This window comes from Lepus europaeus, chromosome 4, assembly GCF_033115175.1.
Source record: "Lepus europaeus isolate LE1 chromosome 4, mLepTim1.pri, whole genome shotgun sequence".
Classification (NCBI taxonomy): domain Eukaryota; kingdom Metazoa; phylum Chordata; class Mammalia; order Lagomorpha; family Leporidae; genus Lepus; species Lepus europaeus.
Window position 1 is genome coordinate 132,582,103 of NC_084830.1, and position 20,088 is coordinate 132,602,190.

General features: G+C 40.4%; 1 protein-coding gene across 2 annotated transcripts in view; it reads left to right on the top strand.

The window, feature by feature from the left end:
• JAKMIP2 (janus kinase and microtubule interacting protein 2) overlaps positions 1–18,132 on the top strand; it is a 59,023-nt gene extending 40,891 nt beyond the window's left edge. For both annotated transcript variants that reach the window (XM_062189727.1, XM_062189728.1), the window contains 5 exons: positions 831–899; positions 5,657–5,734; positions 8,422–8,625; positions 14,083–14,148; positions 18,082–18,132. In XM_062189727.1, coding sequence (XP_062045711.1) covers positions 831–899; positions 5,657–5,734; positions 8,422–8,625; positions 14,083–14,148; positions 18,082–18,132 — 468 coding nt within the window. The remainder of the gene's footprint in view (positions 1–830; positions 900–5,656; positions 5,735–8,421; positions 8,626–14,082; positions 14,149–18,081) is intronic.
• Positions 18,133–20,088: the final 1,956 nt, after the last annotated feature.

Sequence of the window (20,088 nt, forward strand, 5' to 3'; positions counted from 1 at the left end):
CCAGGTAATTTTTCAAGGCCACTCAGCCATGAAAAACTAGAATTGATACTTGAAACAAAGTCATCAGCCTCCAGTACCTACACACTCAACTATTATGCCCAGTTGCCTCCCTAAGGTATAAGCTGACATTTAACTTGAGAGGGGACTATTACAATAATTTGTTCTGCTAAACCATATAATTGGTCAGCTCATAGATTATTCCAACTCTGAATTCACTCCTGGTGTTTCCTAATGCTAACATCAATGCCATGTAATAAAACTGATGTATTCTGAGTTTTAGGAAAGATTAGTCTTTTGTGAAATTTAAAATTTCTCCACCTAACAAAAATAATATTCAGTACTTTGTTATAATCAGTTTTATATGCTGGAAAGTTATCATTTTGTTATTATCATCTGGCCTTCCTCGTGTACCTTGTAACTGTAGTGCTATCAGATACAGTGTTCCTTCTGCCTGGAACTTCCTCCTAGTTTTTCCCAGTCATTTCTCTCTCATCCTTAAGATTCCAGTGCAAATCTCACTTCCAAGAAAATCTTTCATGATGCCTTCCAATGACAGCAAAAATCTAACTCATCCTGCTCACCATCACAGCTGTAGTGCCTAGCAAAGTAGACATCAATGAATGTATTTATTGCATGAATGAATGAATGAACGAAAGGAGGTTTATAGTCTAGTTTCTAAACTGAGGGATAAAGCTGCATGAAGTTTTCCCTTCATCTCTCGATCTGCTTCCTGAGATGTAGGGAGAGGAGACAGGTACATCTGTGTACAATGCACAGGCCCACACAATATCAAGCATAATGTCAAAATTATTGTTTTGTTAACCCCTTAGTGGATCCAGCAGATTGAAGGAGCAGAGGCTGCCCTGCACCAGAAAATGATGGAACTGGAAAGTGACATGGTGAGTGCAGAGATGAAATATCAAAAAAGTTAAGACAAATATACAAGGCAAATGGAAAATGAAAAGCACTTTTACCAATTTTAACTAGCATTGATGAAAGATAATATTCTTCCCATTATTTTCTGTGATGACAGTGGAGCAAAATACTCAGCAGTATCCAGTCATTTCAACTTATAAATAGAGGAGAGTCTTACACTGTATTCATAGCAGCATTATTTGCTATAGCCAAAAGATGGGAAGTAACCCAAAAGTCCACTGATGGGTGAATGAGTAAACAAAATGTGGTATATGCATACAATAGAATATTTATTAATGCTTAAAAAGTAAGGACATTTTGACACAAGCTACAATATGGATGAAATTTGAGATCATTGTGTTAAGCGAAATCAACTAGTCATGGAAAGTCAAACGCTGTATGATTCCACTCCCATGAGGTATTTAAGTCATCAAATTCATGTAACAGAAAGTAGAGTGTGATTGCTAGGGGTTGAGAGGAGGGAGAAATGAGAGTTGGTCGTTGATGAGTATAGTCTCAATTTTGCAACATAAGTTCTTGACTCAGTTTCATAACAGTATGAATGTATCTCATACTATCAAACTCTACACTTAAAAATAGTTAAGGTGTGGCCAGCGCCGTGGCTCAACAGGCTAATCCTCCGCCTAGCGGCGCTGGCACACCGGGTTCTAGTCCCGGTCGGGGCTCCGGATTCTGTCCCGGTTGCCCCTCTTCCAGGCCAGCTCTCTGCTGTGGCCAGGGAGTGCAGAGGAGGATGGCCCAAGTACTTGGGCCCTGCACCCCATGGGAGATCACGATAAGTGCCTGGCTCCTGCCATCGGATCAGTGCGGTGTGCTGGCCACAGTGCGCCAGCCGCGGCGGCCATTGGGGGGTGAACCAATGGCAAAAGGAAGACCTTTCTCTCTCTCTCTCTCACTGTCCACTCTGCCTGTCTTAAAAAAAAAAAAATAGTTAAGGTGGTGAACTCTATGCTGTATGTATTTTTATCACAATTTATTTTTTTTTAACTTGTATTTAATGAATACAAATTTCCAGTGTACAGCTTATGGATCACAATGGCTTCCCCCTCCCATAACTTCCCTCCCACCCGCAACCCTCCCCTCTCCCGCTCCCTCTCCCCTTCCATTTGCATCAAGATTCATTTTCAATTCTCTTTATATACAGAAGATCAATTTAGTATAAAGATTTCAACAGTTTGCACCCACGTAGAAACAGAAACACAAAGTGAAACATACTGTTTGAGTACTAGTTATAGCATTAAATCAAAATGTACAGCACATTAAGGACAGAGATCCCACATGAGGAGCAAGTGCACAGTGGATCCTGTTGTTGACCCAACAAATTGACACTCTAGTTTATGGCGCCAGTAACCACCCTAGGCTGCCGTCATGAGTTGCCAAGGCTATGGAAGCCTTCCAAGTTCCCCGACTCTGATCATATTTAGACAAGGTCATAAAAGACAGGGTGAGGATAGTAACCAATGATCCTAAGAGTGGCATTTACCAGGTTTGAACAATTATACAGCATTAAGTGGGGAAGAGGACCATCAGTACACACAGGTTGGGAGTAGAGCCATTGGTGGTAGAGTAGAGGTTATGATTACAAAGGAATGAGGCCCAAGTACGCTAGTCAGGGTCTAGAACAAAGGACAGAGTCATTATTAGAGGAGCTAAGAAAGGTGCTGTCTAAGCTACAATTAAGTTTTCTGATTTAGAGGCAAATAGAACCTGATAGAAGGGGCTTGATAATAATCTGGTGGGCTTTAGGCCTTGTAAGTTAAGAGGCCCAGACCTATCTATCTCTTCACATGGGGTACATCCTAAGGGAGGTGTGAACCTCCTAGGGGAAGGCACTCTGTTGACTTTCATTACTTGGCTGGCCTGGGAGGAGAGCTGGCTAGGTAAAGGCAGGTGGCATCTCTAACAAGAAATTTACAGTTCTGCCTGCAATGTTGCTGACCCTACTTGACCATCCCCTCAGCTGCAGTGGTCACTTTGGAAGTTGGGCTGAGTGAAGGGCTTTTCAGCTTAGAGCCAATAAGATCTGTGGCTCTGACCTGGGCATCCTTCGACTCCAGGGCAGGTCCATTTCCAGTGATCCAACTCTTGGCAGAGCTGCCAGGGCTCTTCACAAGCTGACTTCTGCTGAAGCCCAGGCTTACCACATTGAAAGCCACTGCAGTGGACTGGCCTGTTGGGTCTCCTTGAGGGCAGACCACTGTACAGATCAGCCATTAATAGGCCTGCCACCCATTGCTTCTGATGCCTACCTTTCTTTTCCTCCTGGTTTGTGTTAAAGCAGACCAGAGGATGCAAGTCAAGGGAGTGCCCGTGTCCCATCTCTAATCTTCGGTGGCCTGAACTACAAGTCTATAGTCACAAGCATGTTCTGTAGTAGTTTGTCTAAGGTAGACAATGCCCATGAGGAAAATTATATTCTCACTTTAAAACTTTCTTTCCCTTTTGTCTGAAAGGGAGGTTTTTTCTACTTACTGTATACGTCGCTGATGGCGAAGTGAATCTAGCTACACAATTTAATTTTTTAAGTTCCCAAATCTAGCAATTGGTTACCATTAATTAAAAGCAATGCATGTAACTTTACAACAAGACAACCACTGATGTGAATTACTACAAAAGCATGTAGTGGTGGCCAGCGCCGCAACTCAAAAGGCTAATCCTCCACCTGCGGCGCCGGCACACCAGGTTCCAGTCCCTATCGGGGCGCCGGATTTAGTCCTGGTTGCTCCTCTTCCTGGCCAGCTCTCTGCTGTGGCCCAGGAGTGCAGTGGAGGATGGCTCAAGTCCTTGGGCACTGCACCCACATGGGAGACCAGGAGAAGCACCTGGCTCCTGCCTTCGGATCAGCACGGTGCACCAGCCGCAGTGCGCCGGCCGCAGTGGCCATTGGAGGGTGAACCAACGGTAAAGGAAGACCTTCCTCTCTGTCTCTCTCTCTCACTGTCCACTCTGTCTGTCAAAAAAAAAAAAAAAAAAAGCACGTAGTGGCTTCCTGTTAGGTTAAGATATCCTGTAGATATCCTGTAATAAGAACATCAATTTGCATTTGTATAGCATACTGTAAATCATTTGCTTATATTTTATGCAGGGTTCATATTTACCAAGAGGTTGGATGCTAAAACTAAAACCTAGAACAAAAAAATTGCTTATATTAAAAATTACTCTCAAAAGCCCTAATAGTATCGCTTCTCGACCTTTTGGCTAAGATCAAGTGTAAAAGCCCTAATCAAGCAGTCAGGCTGTTCCAGGCAGTGTTCTAAGCACTGGCACCCAGGGATGATCAGAAAAGTCATCAACAAAATCATTGCATTCGTCTATTTTCTCAAAAGCCAACACAATTGGATTTTCCTCCAGGGTTGGAAGAGACCCACATTCTTCCAGTTAAATGCCAAAGAAATCATTAACTTAAACTCAGGTCTGTGTGGTATGTAAAGATATAGTGTTAAATGCTCATGGCAAGACACTATGATATGAGGATCTGAAATATATGAGGGAACATTGGATATATGCCTCCTAGTTCACACTGTCTTTGGGACAAGAGTAGACACCCATTCACTAAGTTGCAGTATGAGTGGAATCATCTCTACTCTTTAAATTGTTAATTATCAGGGTGGACATTTGACAGAAAGATTAAGATGCCACTTGGATATACTCATACTTTGTCAGGGTGACTGGATTAGCATTCCAGCTCTGTTCCCAATTCCACCTTCCTGCTAGTTGTACCCGGGGAGATAACAGGTGATGGCTCAAGTAGCTGGGTCACTGCCACCCATGTGAATAACTCAGATTGAGTTCCCAGCTCCTGACCTTGGCCTATCCCAGCCCTGGGTCTTATGAGCATTTACGAAATAAACTGGTGGATGGGATCTCTCTCTGTCTTTCTCTGTCTCACTCTCTCTGCCTTTCAAGTAAATAAAATAAACACACATTAGAACAGTTATTTATCTTTGTGGTTTTTTATTTTTATTTTTGTGTTTTCTAGTTGCAAACAGATGAAATGGAATAAGTTAAATTTGTTTATTATGCAATCCTTTGATATTATGTAACATGACACTCTTAGAAAATATACCATCACAGAAGCGTATATATTCCAGTACCCTCCCCCAAAGATACCAAAATTTGAAGATGTTAAAGCCCGTTAGATAAGATGTTATAATATTTGCATTAACTTATGCAGATCCTCCTGTATACTTTAAATCATCTCTAGAGGACTTCCAATTCTTAATGCAGTAAAAATGCTATATATCCTGTTGTTATCCTGTTTTTAGAGGATAATGACAAGAAAAAAATCTATACGTGTTTAGTACAAATGCAGTTTTTTCCACAAATTTTCTCAGTTCATGGTAGGTTGAACCGGTGGGTACAGAACTCAGTGATGTGGAGGACTGGCTGTTTGCACACAGACAAGATTCTTACTTAACACTTATTTTGTCAAAAGTCTATAGTTAGTCACATACTCTCAAATTAGTGTAAAAATCTATTAGAGAAATCCACATGGATTTTCATTATATCTTTTATGCTGCTTTCTATTGATTTGGGCATTCCCTGTGTGAGACCATGAAAGTTGAACTATTCCTCTAGCAGACAAAAATTTATGACTCTGCAAATACTAGTGATTTGTCCTATGGTCAGCTTAGAGAAAGCATTAATCGGTTCAACTCATATGTCAATTCAATTAACTAAACTGGCTTTTTCTATTAATCATTGTGCTACTCTGTTATAGGAACAATTCTGCAAAATAAAGGGCTATCTAGAAGAAGAACTGGACTACAGAAAACAAGCTCTCGACCAAGCATATATGGTAGGTACAATAGGCAGCAGACCCCCAACATGTTTACAATTACATATTATGGAATAAAGCATGCCAGTTATGTATCATGCCATGTGCATGATTAGGCCACAACATAAAAGCATTGATTCATTGGTTTCTAGTTCTAATTTCAGAACAAATATGAGTAGTCTTCAGAAGTTTCATGGAAATATTCATTATCAATGACAATATTCTTATATTTAACATACTTTATTTTCTTAAAATATTAAATGTATGTTAAAAAACATTACAAATATGAAGGACAGATCGGTTGGCAGTATGGATGGATGAGAAATTTTATGAAATCAAATCCAGTCATTTGGGAATTTAATCTGGTGGCTGAATAATAATGCATCTACTGCTTGTTATGCATATTTTAATTTATCTGTTTCTCACAACAATCCTGTGAGCTATGTGTAATGATACTATTCTTTTCATGCATTTGAAGAAAGTAAGGCTCAGAGAGTATAAGAATTTTGCCAAAGATGTTTGAAGAGTCATGTGTGTCTCTAACTTCAGGTAACTTCAGGTAGCAGCTGGGCTGACTCCCGCACTCCAGCCCCAGCAGCGAGGCTGTGCTGCTCAAGGGAGTGTGCCTTTCATTCCTGGGGTAGATTCTGCAGCTGGAGGAGCACACCTGACCCAGTCCCCTCCTCCCAGTTCATGCTGCACGATTCTCGATTCTGGACTACAGCTCATGTTGCTTCTCTCTTTATGCCCTGCCCCATTAATTCACAGTGATGAATCAAAGAGAAAAAAAAAAAAAGAACCTAGAGAGATATTTCAAGGAGTATAGAAGAGGTTTTTATAATGCTTTCCTGGAATCAGCTTGAGTCACTTTTGGGAAAAGGCTGAAGCTTTAACAAAGATGAATTAATCTTCCCCATCCAAAATGAGTAAGAGATTCTGAACATTGATGTGGAAAAAAAGAGACTGAGACTTGGTCACTAATCAGAGAACAAAGAAGGAAGTGAGTTTCCCCTTCCCTTCCTACTCTTTCTCCATTACCTCTTATACTTGTGCATAATAAAATTCAGCAATATGTTAATAAGGGTCCCAAGTCTAGTGAGAGCCCCTTCAGAAAATCATATTTACTTTTTTTTTAAGATTTATTATATTTATTTGAAAGGCAGAGTTACAGAGAGGCAGAGGAAGAGACAGAGAAAAATGTCTTCCATCTGCTGGTTCACTCCCCAGATGGCTGCAATGGTCAGAGCTGCGCCAATCTGAAGCTAGGAGCCAGGAGATTCCTCTGGGTCTCCCACGTGGGTGCAGGGGCCCAGGGACTTGGGCCATCTTCTACCGCTTTCCCAGGCCATACCAAAGAGCTGGATTGGAAGTGGAGCAGCTGGGACTTGAACCGGTGCCCATATGGGATGCTGGCACTGCAGACTGGGGCTTTAACCCACTGTGCCAAAGCGCCCCCCCCTCCATATTTACTGTTTTAAAGATTTATTTATTTGAAAGAGTGACAGAGAGAGGTAATAAGAGATCTTCCATCCTCTGGTTCACCCCTCAAATTGCCTGAATGGTCAGGACTGGACCAGGCCAAAGCAACGAGCCAGGAACTTCATCTGGGTCTCCCACATGGGTGCAGGGGCCCAAGCACTTGGGGCATCCTCTGCTGCTTTACCCAGGCATATTACCAGGGAGCTGGATCAGAAGTGGAGCAGCCAAGACACAAACCAGTGCCCACATGGGATGCCAGCATCACAGGCAGCTTTACTCACTGCGCCACAATGCCAGCCCCTATATTTAACTTTTTAAAGAAAGTATGTGCTTGGTCTGAGACAAGAACTAGGCAAATACCCTAAACCAGGAAATGTCTTATCACTTCATTCAAAGTGACAGGGAATAAGTTTGCAGATTTTGGCCACTGGATCCGAAGCATATTTTTTTAAAAAATTCATGTGAAAGACAGTAGACCCTTCATCTAGAAAAGGGCTAGAATACTTATTTCTAAAGGATGTTAATCATGAAGGAAGTCTCAAATCTGAAGGGCTGCAAGTGGAAGAAAGAAGAAACTTAGTAACATATGAGATGGGGGGAGTAAAGTTATTATAACAAAGTGAAGGCTTTCTGAAAATGAAGTGTTTGAGATGGACAAATTCCCAAGGAAAAATGAAATAAGCCTGACACAGAAAGACAAATATCACATGTTTTCTCTTATATGTAAAAGTTACTATAGAGGGAGTAAGAACCTATGTGACTGTCATATTTGGTATTTAATTATAGATATCTCATTGCACTCTACCATGTACACAACAATATACCCTCCTTTGCTCACTTTATGTTCATTGTCATGAGTCCCACATTTTGTGATATGAATATCGCTGCTTTCAAGGAAAGTCTATATGTATATGTATTAATATCTACATATGAAGTGAATGTGGCAACATGTTAAAAATTATTAAATCTTAAAATTAAAAAAAATTTAAAAGTTTGAATTTCCCTCCACTAAGGAAGTTAACCTATTGGCTGAACGACCTTTATGGAATCTCATAAGGGGAAATTTTCGGAAGGGTAGTCTGGCCCGAGAAGCTTTGAAATTTCTTTTCTTGTAAGATCCTGTAAGACGGAAGTACCACGTCTGTGCACCCACATGCATCCGTGTACATTTCCACATGACACATAAATGCTAAATTACAAAGTTAGACTTTTCTAATTCTGTTTGCCAGAGAATCCAGGAACTAGAAGCTACTTTGTACAATGCTCTGCAGCAGGAGACTGTTATCAAGTTTGGTGAATTATTAAGTGAGAAACAGCAGGAGGAGCTGAGGACGGCAGTGGAGAAGTTACGGCGGCAAATGCTGAGGAAGAGCAGAGAGTACGACTGTCAGATTCTCCAGGAGAGGATGGAGCTCTTACAGCAAGCCCATCAGGTGAGGATGCCCAGCCAGACTGTGCAGAGCTGCTCCTACGCAGAGGGGCCTCTGACCAGAGTCCTAACCACACCGTAGTGAGTGTAAGTGGACGAGCTCAGGAGATGGAAGTTACTGTCAGAGACTAACCTAAATAACTGTTGGCTTTCACCTTCACTCAGACCCAGAATGACAGCTTGGTAATGATTCAACCTTGAGAAAATTAGCATTTCAGAAGCACTGCATACTGCTGCTATTTACGGAACGACTTTGTCAGGAAATACTGCTTGAATCTCATGGGTCCCAATTGTTTGCCCTATGCAGGGAAACAGGACATCCTCCATGGCAGAAGTAGTGGTCACCTCCTATACTCATTCCAGTCCACAAGCTAGCCTCATCCCATCATCTGAACGGGGAGAAGAGAACAAAGGCCTTTCTCTTTATTCCCAGAATGAACAGTAGCAAAAGCCAGACCTAGAAGCTGCTGTTTATTTACTGGCATTTGCTGTGTGTCAGGAACTAAGCCAAGGGCTCTGCTTATGTCTCTTCCTTTACTCTCCAAAGTAGCTCATGAGCTAAGTAGTCTTATCATCCTGATTTGGAGATAACAAAACTGAAGACAAAAATGGCAAAGTGATTTGTCCAGGATGACACAAGTAAGCTGCATACAACACCTGAAGACTTGTGTGTGTAACCATTGCACTGTACTGTCATGTGTAACCTGAGTTATCCATGAATTAGAATATTCATCTAGACCAGCAAAGTTCAAAACAGGCACCCTGTACTCATTCCAACCAAAATTCTTCACTCCAATTCTTCTTTCCTGTCAGAGTTTGACAGGTGAGGGCTGGGGCCATGGTCAAGAAACAAATTTGATAGCAATTATAGAATTGCAAATGCCAGGCTATAGTATTCAGAAGCTGTAACAAGCAACTGGTACAAAATCCAGATGGGATATGTAGCAGATAAGAATCACGTGCTCATGAGAGATCAAGGTGAGTAGAAAGGAACTGGGGTATTTTATGACACCAATAAGAACAGTTTATGGGAACATGATACTTTCAAGCTTCACCTATAGCCAGGAGCTTTATGGATCTTTCTGAATTAGCAAATTATTCAAATAGCAGAGAATCCTGGCATCATTTGTCCCTGAGATGATAAATACGTGCACATTTCTATCAATGTTCCTTCAGAGTTCTTCACAAAAGCGTGAGTTTTGACCAGGGGAAAGAATTTTAAATCCTTGAATAATAAACTCTGGAAGTATTGCATTCCTTCATATTTTTTTTATCAGGGGATAAGAGTGTCCTCTGCACAACTTTCTTATACTGCAAGAGTACTTAATTAACTTCAACAAATTAAACCACAGAAGTGCTTATTTTTAAAATGAATTAATAGCTACCTAAATTTATTTATAATCAAGACTTTGTCATCCTATTTGAGTCTCTCTTTAAACTGTTGCTAAGTTACTTCATTCCTGAAATAGTTGGTATTGTTTGTTTAATTACCCAGTCTGAGCTGATAGGCTCATTACACTCCTGAGCCTCAGAGACTTCCCTTGATGTTTTCCATCTGCAAAACAAAAGTTCATTAGAATATGCCTTTGCTAGTTATTTCTTCCTTTTCCTTTTTTATTCACAGTTTTGTTTAGGAGAATTATTCCAGAAGGCATTGGCCAGTGTTTGATATTTATAATTACATAATATGGTCTAACGTATAAGCTTATCATCAAACATTTATTAAACATTTTTGGTTGAGTGTTTTATAGTGAACTTAAATATGCATTCTTGTCCTTCTCTCCTTTCCCATTTACCCATCTGGGCCAGAGGACTCACCACATCCCAAATCTCTCGGGCTGGAAAAGCTGACGCCTTCTCTGCCCTTTACCTCTGAGAATTTTCATATAGCACCACCTCCAGTTGACGTTTCCCCTGAACCAATTCTGAAACTGATCCGTTCTGTTCCCACCTGTAACCCAGGCATGGGCAAGGCCTGTCATCATTGTAGCAGCTTTCAGGTGCCGCCAAGTGTCCTCTGGGATAATCTGACTCCATTATGCTGTCATCTATCCCGTTGAACTTTTAAATCCATTTCTCAGGGGCTGGATACCAGGCTCCACGTAACAATTTCACCATGGACCCTGTCTTCACAAAACCTAGGATCTATAGATGGAGACAAAGGAAAATAACCCAAAGGAAGATAATTATTATGTGTCTTGGTAAAGGGCAGAAAAACACATGCAGATGCCATGACCTCATTTTGGGAAAGACTTCTCACTTTCTTCCGTTCAGTCCAGCGAGCATCTCACACAGATTCTTCCCTCTTTCCCTCTTTCCCTCATGACACATCTTACTCAACATCTCAATAACCTCAGTTTCCAGCTGAGTCCACTTCTGTGAGTTCTCATTAGGCTTTTCATTGGCTGGCTTCCCCTCTCCCCACAACCTGAGTTGAGACAATCTCCATAACGTGCTGTCCTCTGCACTCATGCGGACATTCCTTGTATCCTTGTACCATGATTTCCCACCCCCAAGCTCTCCATAAACTCGCCTTATAATGATCTTCAATCTCCAATGCACTGGTTCAAATATTCTCCTTTCTCCAGCCATAGCTTAGGATCCACTTCCTTGAGGATCCTCACCCTGATGAACAAAATGGAATACACACTGATGAAAATTGTACATTTCATACCACATTGTACGCTAGAACCATTAATGAGGGCCTGCTGTGTACCAGATGCAGGGAACTGGATAGTGAAAAAAGAGATAAAGCCACTGCTCTCATCTGTCTTATAGGTGGAAAGGAAAAAAGCTCCAACATAAATGAATAATAACTGAGACAATTAGAATAACAATAAGTGCTATGAGGAAATCATACAATGTATGTGACTGTGTGTGTGTGTGAATTTGGGAGTAGGACTGGCTACTTTGGCCAGATAAGAACTCTCTGAAGATGTATAAAATACAAGGAAGCAACCACATAAGTGCCTTGGCAAAGTATATCATTGAAGTAGGGATAGCAAGAGCATGTTCTTAGAATGTTATATGGAAATAAGTTTGGGATATTTGAGGAACAGAGAGAGGGCCAGCATGGCGGTGGCACACAGAGCCAGGAGTAGGAGGTTAAGTTGGACAGGTTAAGAAAGGACCAGCTCATGAAGGTCCTGCAAGAGTTTAGATTTTGCTCTGAGTACAATTCAGCTAACCCTTCCTACCCCTCCTCCCCTACATACCCCTTTAAGCCTTAGAAACTTCTATGGTCATTTTCATATTCTAAGACTTCACAGTGGGTACTGCAGATGGCTCTAGGGTGGACAAGCTAAGAGGCAGAATGAGCCGGTGCTATCAAATAACAGTTCTGACGAGGGATGACAGTTACTAGGTGTACTTGGTAGCACTAGAGATAGAAAGCAGTAGTAGAAAGGGAGATTTATTTTGGACCTGATGAGGTTACCTGTTGGATCAGATGGCAAAGGATTGGGAAGGATAAAGGAACCAAGCATATATCATGAATCTATTTAACAAATAGGTGTGGGCAGCTTCTCTAAGGTAACCACTGTAGTAGGAATTAGAGATTGGTGATGAAGTGATGTATAGGGTATTTACCTTTCTACTTAATTTTCTTACTCCTTCTATTTTACATTTTTCCCTCCCCATCTGGATCTGACAGTTCTTTGAGATCAGCAGCCAACTGAAGCTTTCTATATGTTCTCTGTTACATCCAGCATGTTCTTAAAAAAGTGAGACAGAGACCAACAAGCACAGACTTGATGGCTGAACGGATATCGCGATAATCTCACAGGTCCCACAGCTTTCTCAATTTAACACTTGCCTCCACACCCAGTAAACATGCTAAGAGCAACTCAAGGTGAAAACATTCACAGTGTATTATTTTGCTCTGCCGCTTTCAAGCATAGGCAACCAGGTGGATATATCCACCAGCACACACGACACCCAGCAATCATTTTAAGCATTCTCCAGCATTCATTTTAAGCTCAGCTTTGATGGTCTTGCTTTTACCAAACACGATGCCATCCCCTCTCATACAAACCTCGGCCCCTTTCCTTTATAGCAGAGTTTCTCAATTTTAGCACTATTGACCTTTAGGGCCAGACAATTCCTTATTTCTTATTAGGATGAGGGAGAGCAGTCCTGTGCATTGTAGAATGTTTAGTAGCATCCCTGCTGTCTTCCCATTAGATGCTTGTTGAACACACCTCCTGTTGTAACAATAAAAAAGTCTACTTAGATAGTGATGATGGTTATACAACTTTGTGACTGTGCTATACATCATTGAATCATACACTTGAACATAAAAAAATACACTAACTTTTAAAAAGAAATGTTCAGATAGAGCCAAATGTCTCCTGGGTGGGAGGAAGTCAAAATCATCTTCCACTTGAGAACCATTATTGTAGGGCAAAGGAGTTATGATTCTCAAATTCAAGTATCATTTGTCCTCCTTTCTCATTTTGCTCTGCACATTGCATTATAAAAACCTCTCTTTCTATGTTATCAGCCCATTTGACTTCCCAGATTTTCTTCTCAGACTACAGTTCTAACTATTTCCAACACAGGCATCACATAATAAGCCCGCATGGCATAATCCCATGCGTGAACATAAAGAGTCTTTAGATTGTCCAAAGAAATGTAAAAATAATTTTTTCTTACTCGTAAATAATGGGCTATGTGATGCTGACTTCAAATTTGCACTATTTAAATGAGTGGGATTTCATTGCACAGTTGACAGGTAAGTCAAAAAACAGCTCCAGAGGCTTTTCTCTCCTTAGGGTTGCTACTCCTCTGTTATAGTTGGAGTTTGTTCCCCCGTAGTTTATCAGTTCCCTCCTGGGAATTTTTGTTGAAGTATAATCACTATTTTGTTTTATGAGAATTGGTCAATACCGTTTTGTGAGGAAATTCTATCCTGAAACACGGTTGAAAGAAGGTTGAAAAGAAAAGTTAGCAAAAGGCAGTAGGCTCATTTACATTTTCGTTAGTCAGCTTTAGCCACTTTTAATTTGGTAATAAATAACCATAATGTCAATCCAAGTGATTTACCACAAAGCCATGTTTCTTACTCACTGGGTCAATACATGCTGCTTTCTCTACAACAATGTGGCTTTCCCACATCTCACTCCAACACGTTCCACTGGCCACAGACAAGTGCTCTGGCTAAGCCTGACGTCACTGTGGAGGGATGTGTTGTAACTCTTATAAAGAATGGGTCTGCCTAGGTAAGGCCAGTGGAGTGGGGAGGCAACTAATGTGGACAATACAGGCAATGCCATTGGCTTTCCACAACAAGCAGGGGTAATTTTTGAATGATAAAAGGCTTTTGAGTATGGAAAAATGAACATGGAATCTTTGTAGCTTCTTGTACTAAAGTTAATGTTTTTACAGATTTTTTTTAGTTTGGTGAACAATTTTTCTGTACTGCTTAACACCTACTAATTTTTCTTTCACATTCTGTCTTCAGAGAATCCGAGACTTAGAAGATAAAACAGATATCCAGAAAAGACAAATAAAGGACTTAGAAGAAAAGGTATGTGTTGAGTTTAATATCTATTTTGTTTTGTTTGTTTAATCAGAAGTAATTCTGATTTTGCTTGCTGTGCTTCTATTATTTCTTCTCAGTCATGCATGTCATATAAGCAGGTGTAAGTTACAGTCAACAAAGTCATCACCCTCAATCAGGCACCAGGATTCTAGCAAAGGTTCTGCCATCAGTATCATAACCTTGACATGTTTGTATTTTGTGTTGACTCATATCTTTTTCTGTATTTTCTTTCTTCAAGTTCCCCCTTCCTCATCTTAATTTCCTTTCCAAAGTTCCTTCTGAGTTTTAATACATTACTACTTTGTTTTTTGGTTTAAAAATCCTTTTAGTGCCTTCAATGTGTCACTTTCCCCATGATTGTGCATTAAATGCCCTCTGATCCTTGTGCTACAGTCTCACCTCAACAGGAAGTTCAGCCTCTTAGGTTGACACACGGTGACTCCGTCCTCTGTCACTTCCTCTGTGATCTGGAAGTGTAATTGGGTCTCCCAAGTCAACCAGTTGTCTTTTTTGGGGAGTGAGGATGTGGGGGAGGTATAAAACAGTGGTTCTTCAGGAGAATAATTAGAGATGTAGGGGTGGTGGGAGAAGGGGTGGACTCAGGAAGGGGTGCTGAGCAGGCTTTAGTGAACTGAACGGTCTGGCCCAGCAAAACTCTGTGCTGCCCAAGACACCAGTGGGTGTCCTGCTGAGGAACACAGCAAGGATGGCAAAGAGGTCTTCTCTGGCATCCCAGCCTGGTTGACTCCTGGCAGTTACCTGAATCCATGCACTGAAAAGGGAAGAAGATAGCAAACCACCTAGCACTCCTGATAAGCAGTTAGAATTGGTTCATCCCAAATCGCTTCTCCAGTTTTTCATATATGGGAGGTCAGAGGAAGTTGGTGGGGTCTAGTACTGAGATCACCACGCCCCCAGATTCTTATGCAGGTTGGGTCTTTCACACACTCATTTGACCTTGGGTGAGTGACAGGAAACACTAAGAAAGGGTAAGTCGAACCAGTATGATTTTAAAATTTCCAATCCTAAAATAGACATCGTCTACAAAATTTTAAATGTGAATTTCCCTCATTTCAGAAGTGGGCTATTTAGTTCTTCAGGATTGAATGAAGCCAAGGTAAACGACAATAAACTGAGGATGGAGTCTAGTTTCTTAGCGACTGGCAGGCAGACCCACAGATGGCAACTTCCCTGGTTGCTGAAGGACGAATGCGCCTCCTGTCTTTCATCTTCTGTGTTTTTGAATGCCCCACTCTCAGACATTCTTTCTGCTAATTTGTAAACTGTCCTGGACCAGCTCAAGGAGGAAGTCACAGTTAAGGCAGTCTGGCTATAAAACATTATCATGCCACTCATTCCCCATTCAACTGAAGTTAGAGAGAGTGAGATAGAGAGGGATTTTAAAATATATCGTAAATATTACCACTCTAGTTATTCTCTAAATAAATCCCATGGGAAATTTGAGAGAAATGATTATGTCCACTGTCAACATCAATGTGAACTTTCTCACAATTCTTTTGCTCAATATATTTTGTATATTTGAACTTCCTAAGCATTTATGATAATGGGGTAATGTACTTAATAGAAAATCATGATCTTTAGTTATAAAAGCTGCATATTCTACATATGACAGTAAAGTAAACCACACCACAAACAATCCATTTGATTTCTGACTTCAGATCTGCATGGACTATGAGATTTTAATACACCTTCTCTTTCCTTGACTCAGTTCTGCTTGTCCTCCAGACTAAAGAATGCAGAGTTGTCTGCTTTTGATTATGTTTGTTTTAATTATAGACCCTGAAATCAGTAATTGTGTAGGTATTCGACTTATCACCAACTGTCCCTTCTAAATGAATTTCAATTAATATGAATTAAAGTCTAAAAAGAATAAAATAAAATAAGAATGCTAAAGATCACTTATGTCAGAGATAGTTCTTCATTCTTTCCCTTGAGGATATATGATAGTCATTCTTTCTTGCTCATTTCCATGCACACAGTTAGTATGCATCAGTTGATGACAACAAATGTGTTGAAACAAAAAATAAAATTGTTTCAGGAGTATGCAGCACTTTACCACATCCAAACCATCTCATTTGATTCTCATAATTATCCCACAAGACTGACACAGCAGATGTTATTATCCTTTTTTATATAGATAATAAAACAGTGAGTCAAAGAGGTTAGACAGTTTGCCCACGGCTATCCATCCAATCTAAAGTAAATCAAGCCCAGAGATTAGGGTGTCTGGCCTTTAATCTGCTCACCACCCTGCAGGGACCAAGAATCTCATTACAGTCTACGAGACGGTCACCACCTCATGCCCACAGAGGTAGCTCTGAGGTCTGATCTTCTCATGGGAATAGTAGGAAGCCTTCCATTCCTCTTCTTTTTTAGCTTCTCCTACTTACAGATGTAGCTCCAGGGAATGAAAGAAAGAAAAAGAAAAACAGAGTGTCCGTTTTTCAGGATATTGGGTTAGTCATCGATACATAGCTCTTGGCACCATATTTATAACTTGTTTATAGAATTCAGCCATCATGAAGCAAGAAACATAAGCAGTGGCAGTAAAGGAACTATGCAAAAATATGCACAATATGAGAATGTCATACATGACCCCTGTTAAAAGATGTTGTGTCCAACAGATGTTCCTGGAGCGTCATAATCAAGCCAGAGACTCACTGACTCTGTGAAAGTAAACCATCAAGAAAATCAATATTTTTTTTTTTTGACAGGCAGAGTGGACAGTGAGAGAGAGACAGAGAGAAAGGTCTTCCTTTTTGCCGTTGGTTCACCCTCCAATGGCCACCGCGGTAGGCGCACTGCGGCCGGCGCACCACGCTGATCCGATGGCAGGAGCCAGGTGCTTCTCCTGGTCTCCCATGGGGTGCAGGGCCCAAGCACTTGGGCCATCCTCCACTATACTCCCTGGCCACAGCAGAGAGCTGGCCTGGAAGAGGGGCAACCGGGACAGGATCGGTGCCCCGACCGGGACTAGAACCCGGTGTGCCAGCGCCACAAGGCAGAGGATTAGCCTAGTGAGCCGCGGCGCTGGCTGAAAAATCAATATTTTTTTTAAAGTGATGTGGCCTGTGCTTGTCTGTCCAGTTACCTGCTTCTAAAGTGATTTCTTCTGGTAAAAAAAGGAACAAATCAAACCCCATTTAACTCTATGAGTGAAATAAGGAGACTACTATCTCAGAGGCATGCAGTTGAAGATAAAACATTCATTGTCTGAAGCGCCCACTGAATTAGACGCAAATTTCATACCAATAGGATTATCACATGTCCTCATTTGCATGGGGTAGACCCAGTTTATGCCTTGGTATAATTGATTTTTATTAATTACTAATAGCACCTCATTTCCCTCTCAGAAGTGCTCTACTATGGATAAGTAATCATGTTTACCACATATATTAATACTCCTTTATGCTTTAGTCCTAAAACCTATGACATTAACCAACAGTGATAGCATCACATGATTACACGTGTGTTCTGGTGATGCTGTTTGTATTGGAATACCATATCATACCTGAAACATAGAGAGAATATAACAAAGCAGGACTCAAGTTATCTAAGCTCTAGTCCTTACTGTGTCATGAACTGATGTGAAAACTATTGGTTTTGCACTTGTGTGCCTGCTTTTCTCATCTATAAGATTAGGAGCTTAGACCAATTATCTATAAGACCCCTTCATAGTTCTAAAATATATGAATTAATGTTAGTTGCACACAGCATAGCTCTGCAAGTAAATAGATAAATGGAAGGTATGAAATGTTGGAACAAAAAGGGCGGTTAATATGTAGATAAAAAGTTGTCAGACTTGAAAAATAAGGTATTTATAAATAAGGTTTTGTACTACCTGAATGGCGCTACAGAAATTCAGATTTTCATAATCTTCTTCTTTTTCTTCTGCAGTTTCTGTTTCTATTCTTGTTCTTCTCTCTTGCCTTTATTCTATGGCCTTGATGTCAAGGTGCCTCTTAAAGGTAAGATTCCATTTAATTTTCCAAAATGTGATTTTAGGAGGTGTTTGATAAGGATAGTGCATACAGTTATTATGTCATGTTTGACTAAAAAAATGAGCACCTTTGGTTTGTTTAGCTTCAATGTCGTGAATGGACAAACATACCAATCCGTTTGGGTGATTATTAAAGAAATAAAAATTATGAATTATGTTGAGAATGTAGAATTTTTTTTCCACTCACTGTTTCACTTTGAGAAGTCACTATGCCTGTGGATCTTGGTATTCTCATTATAATCTCTTATAACGCAGAAAGAGTTGTTTCTGTATATGCAAAGTGAAGAAGCATGACTGTGTCTTCAAGCTTCCAGCTTGAAGATTCTGATTCTGTGAATGTAAAAAGCCAATAATGACTGCTGTTTGTTCAACCCTTTTTTCCCAATCTCTCTTCATCAGAATTCAGGAAAGCAGGTTACTTAACTGAAATTGGATCGTATTTTCAAATAAGTCACTTTTCAATGTCAATTTGGCAAAAAAAAAAAAAAATGTCTTTTTATTACCAAGCCCATGTCTCATGAATACATGCATATGTAATCCTATCCAGTGATCCCTGTGCTCACCTCAGACTTAATGAATCACATCACTGGGGATGGAGGAAAGACACGGTGGGAGAGGTGGAAAGCAGGGATTGGTCTCTATTGAACAAGCATGCCAGGTGATTTTCATGTACAGCCAGGTATGGAAACCCCAAATCTCAATACCATTGTGAAAAACCAGAGAGGCCTAGCTCCTATTCTAAATCCATTTATCATGGCTCATGTCAATTTTAGTCTATTAAGTTATATCAGGCAGAGATCTTTCCTGTGCCTTTTTTTTTTTTTTAACCATTTTCTTTAGCAGGATGAAAAAGAGAAATTCTCTGTCTCTCTCCATGGATATCAACTCTGGTGCCTGGATGTGTTACAGACTAGTAGAAATGCTTTAGCGTGACCTGATAGAGTGCAGCAGATATCCCTGGGAAAATTATGGTCTCTATTACCAACTCTCTGGCTTTGTGCCTTCTTCTTGACTTTTGTCTGTGACCAGGGTGATAGCCTGCAGCACATAAAAAAGCACACCAGGTCTCTAAAGCTGAAGGAGAGGATCTGAGTTAGAAGGCAGGAGAGTCTCTAGGAAGGGATCAGAATAGCCAGAGCATCGCCCCCAAAACACAACAAAGAAACCGAATAAATAAAGTTTGGTAAGAGGTGGTACATGGTGAGCTTAGAGAAGGAGAACTCAAACCTTATGAAAACTAGTTATGAAATGACTAGGTTTCGGCAATATCATCAGTGATAGATAAATAGCTATTGTGTACTAAGAGCCATTCTAAACAATAGAACCGTAACTTTCACAAAACCACCTGTGAGGTAGGTAGGTATTTTATTCCTATTTTACAATTGTAGAAACTGCAGCACGTGACTTTACCAAGCCCATACAACTATACCTGGCAGGACTGGGGTTTCTTCCCAGGCAGCCTCACTCCAGAGTCCTTTTTGAACTACCATCCTGGCTCACCAATGACATAAGCAGCATTATGTATAAGAAATCAGGGCCATCTTCCATTTGTGTAGCTCTCTTTAGCTGTTAGCTTTTAAATTACAGGATGCTCAGCTCTATATTTTTCCCATTTTATGCTACTCCTTGAATGATGAATAAGATTTGATTTGTTTTTTCTCTAAAATAGCATATAGGGAACACTTAGTAATTATGTTACATGAAATACTATAAAGACAATAAATAATAGCATAGTAAATTAGCATTACAATGGGTCTGGGCAGTATAACATATACAGAGGAAAAATGAGTAGTTTAGACTGTACGGACTTGAAGTCAAATACACTTTTGAGTTGAAATCTTGACATTTATTACTAGTTGGTAAGCAGTTCATTTAATGTATCTGAAATTAGGTTTCCTATTCCA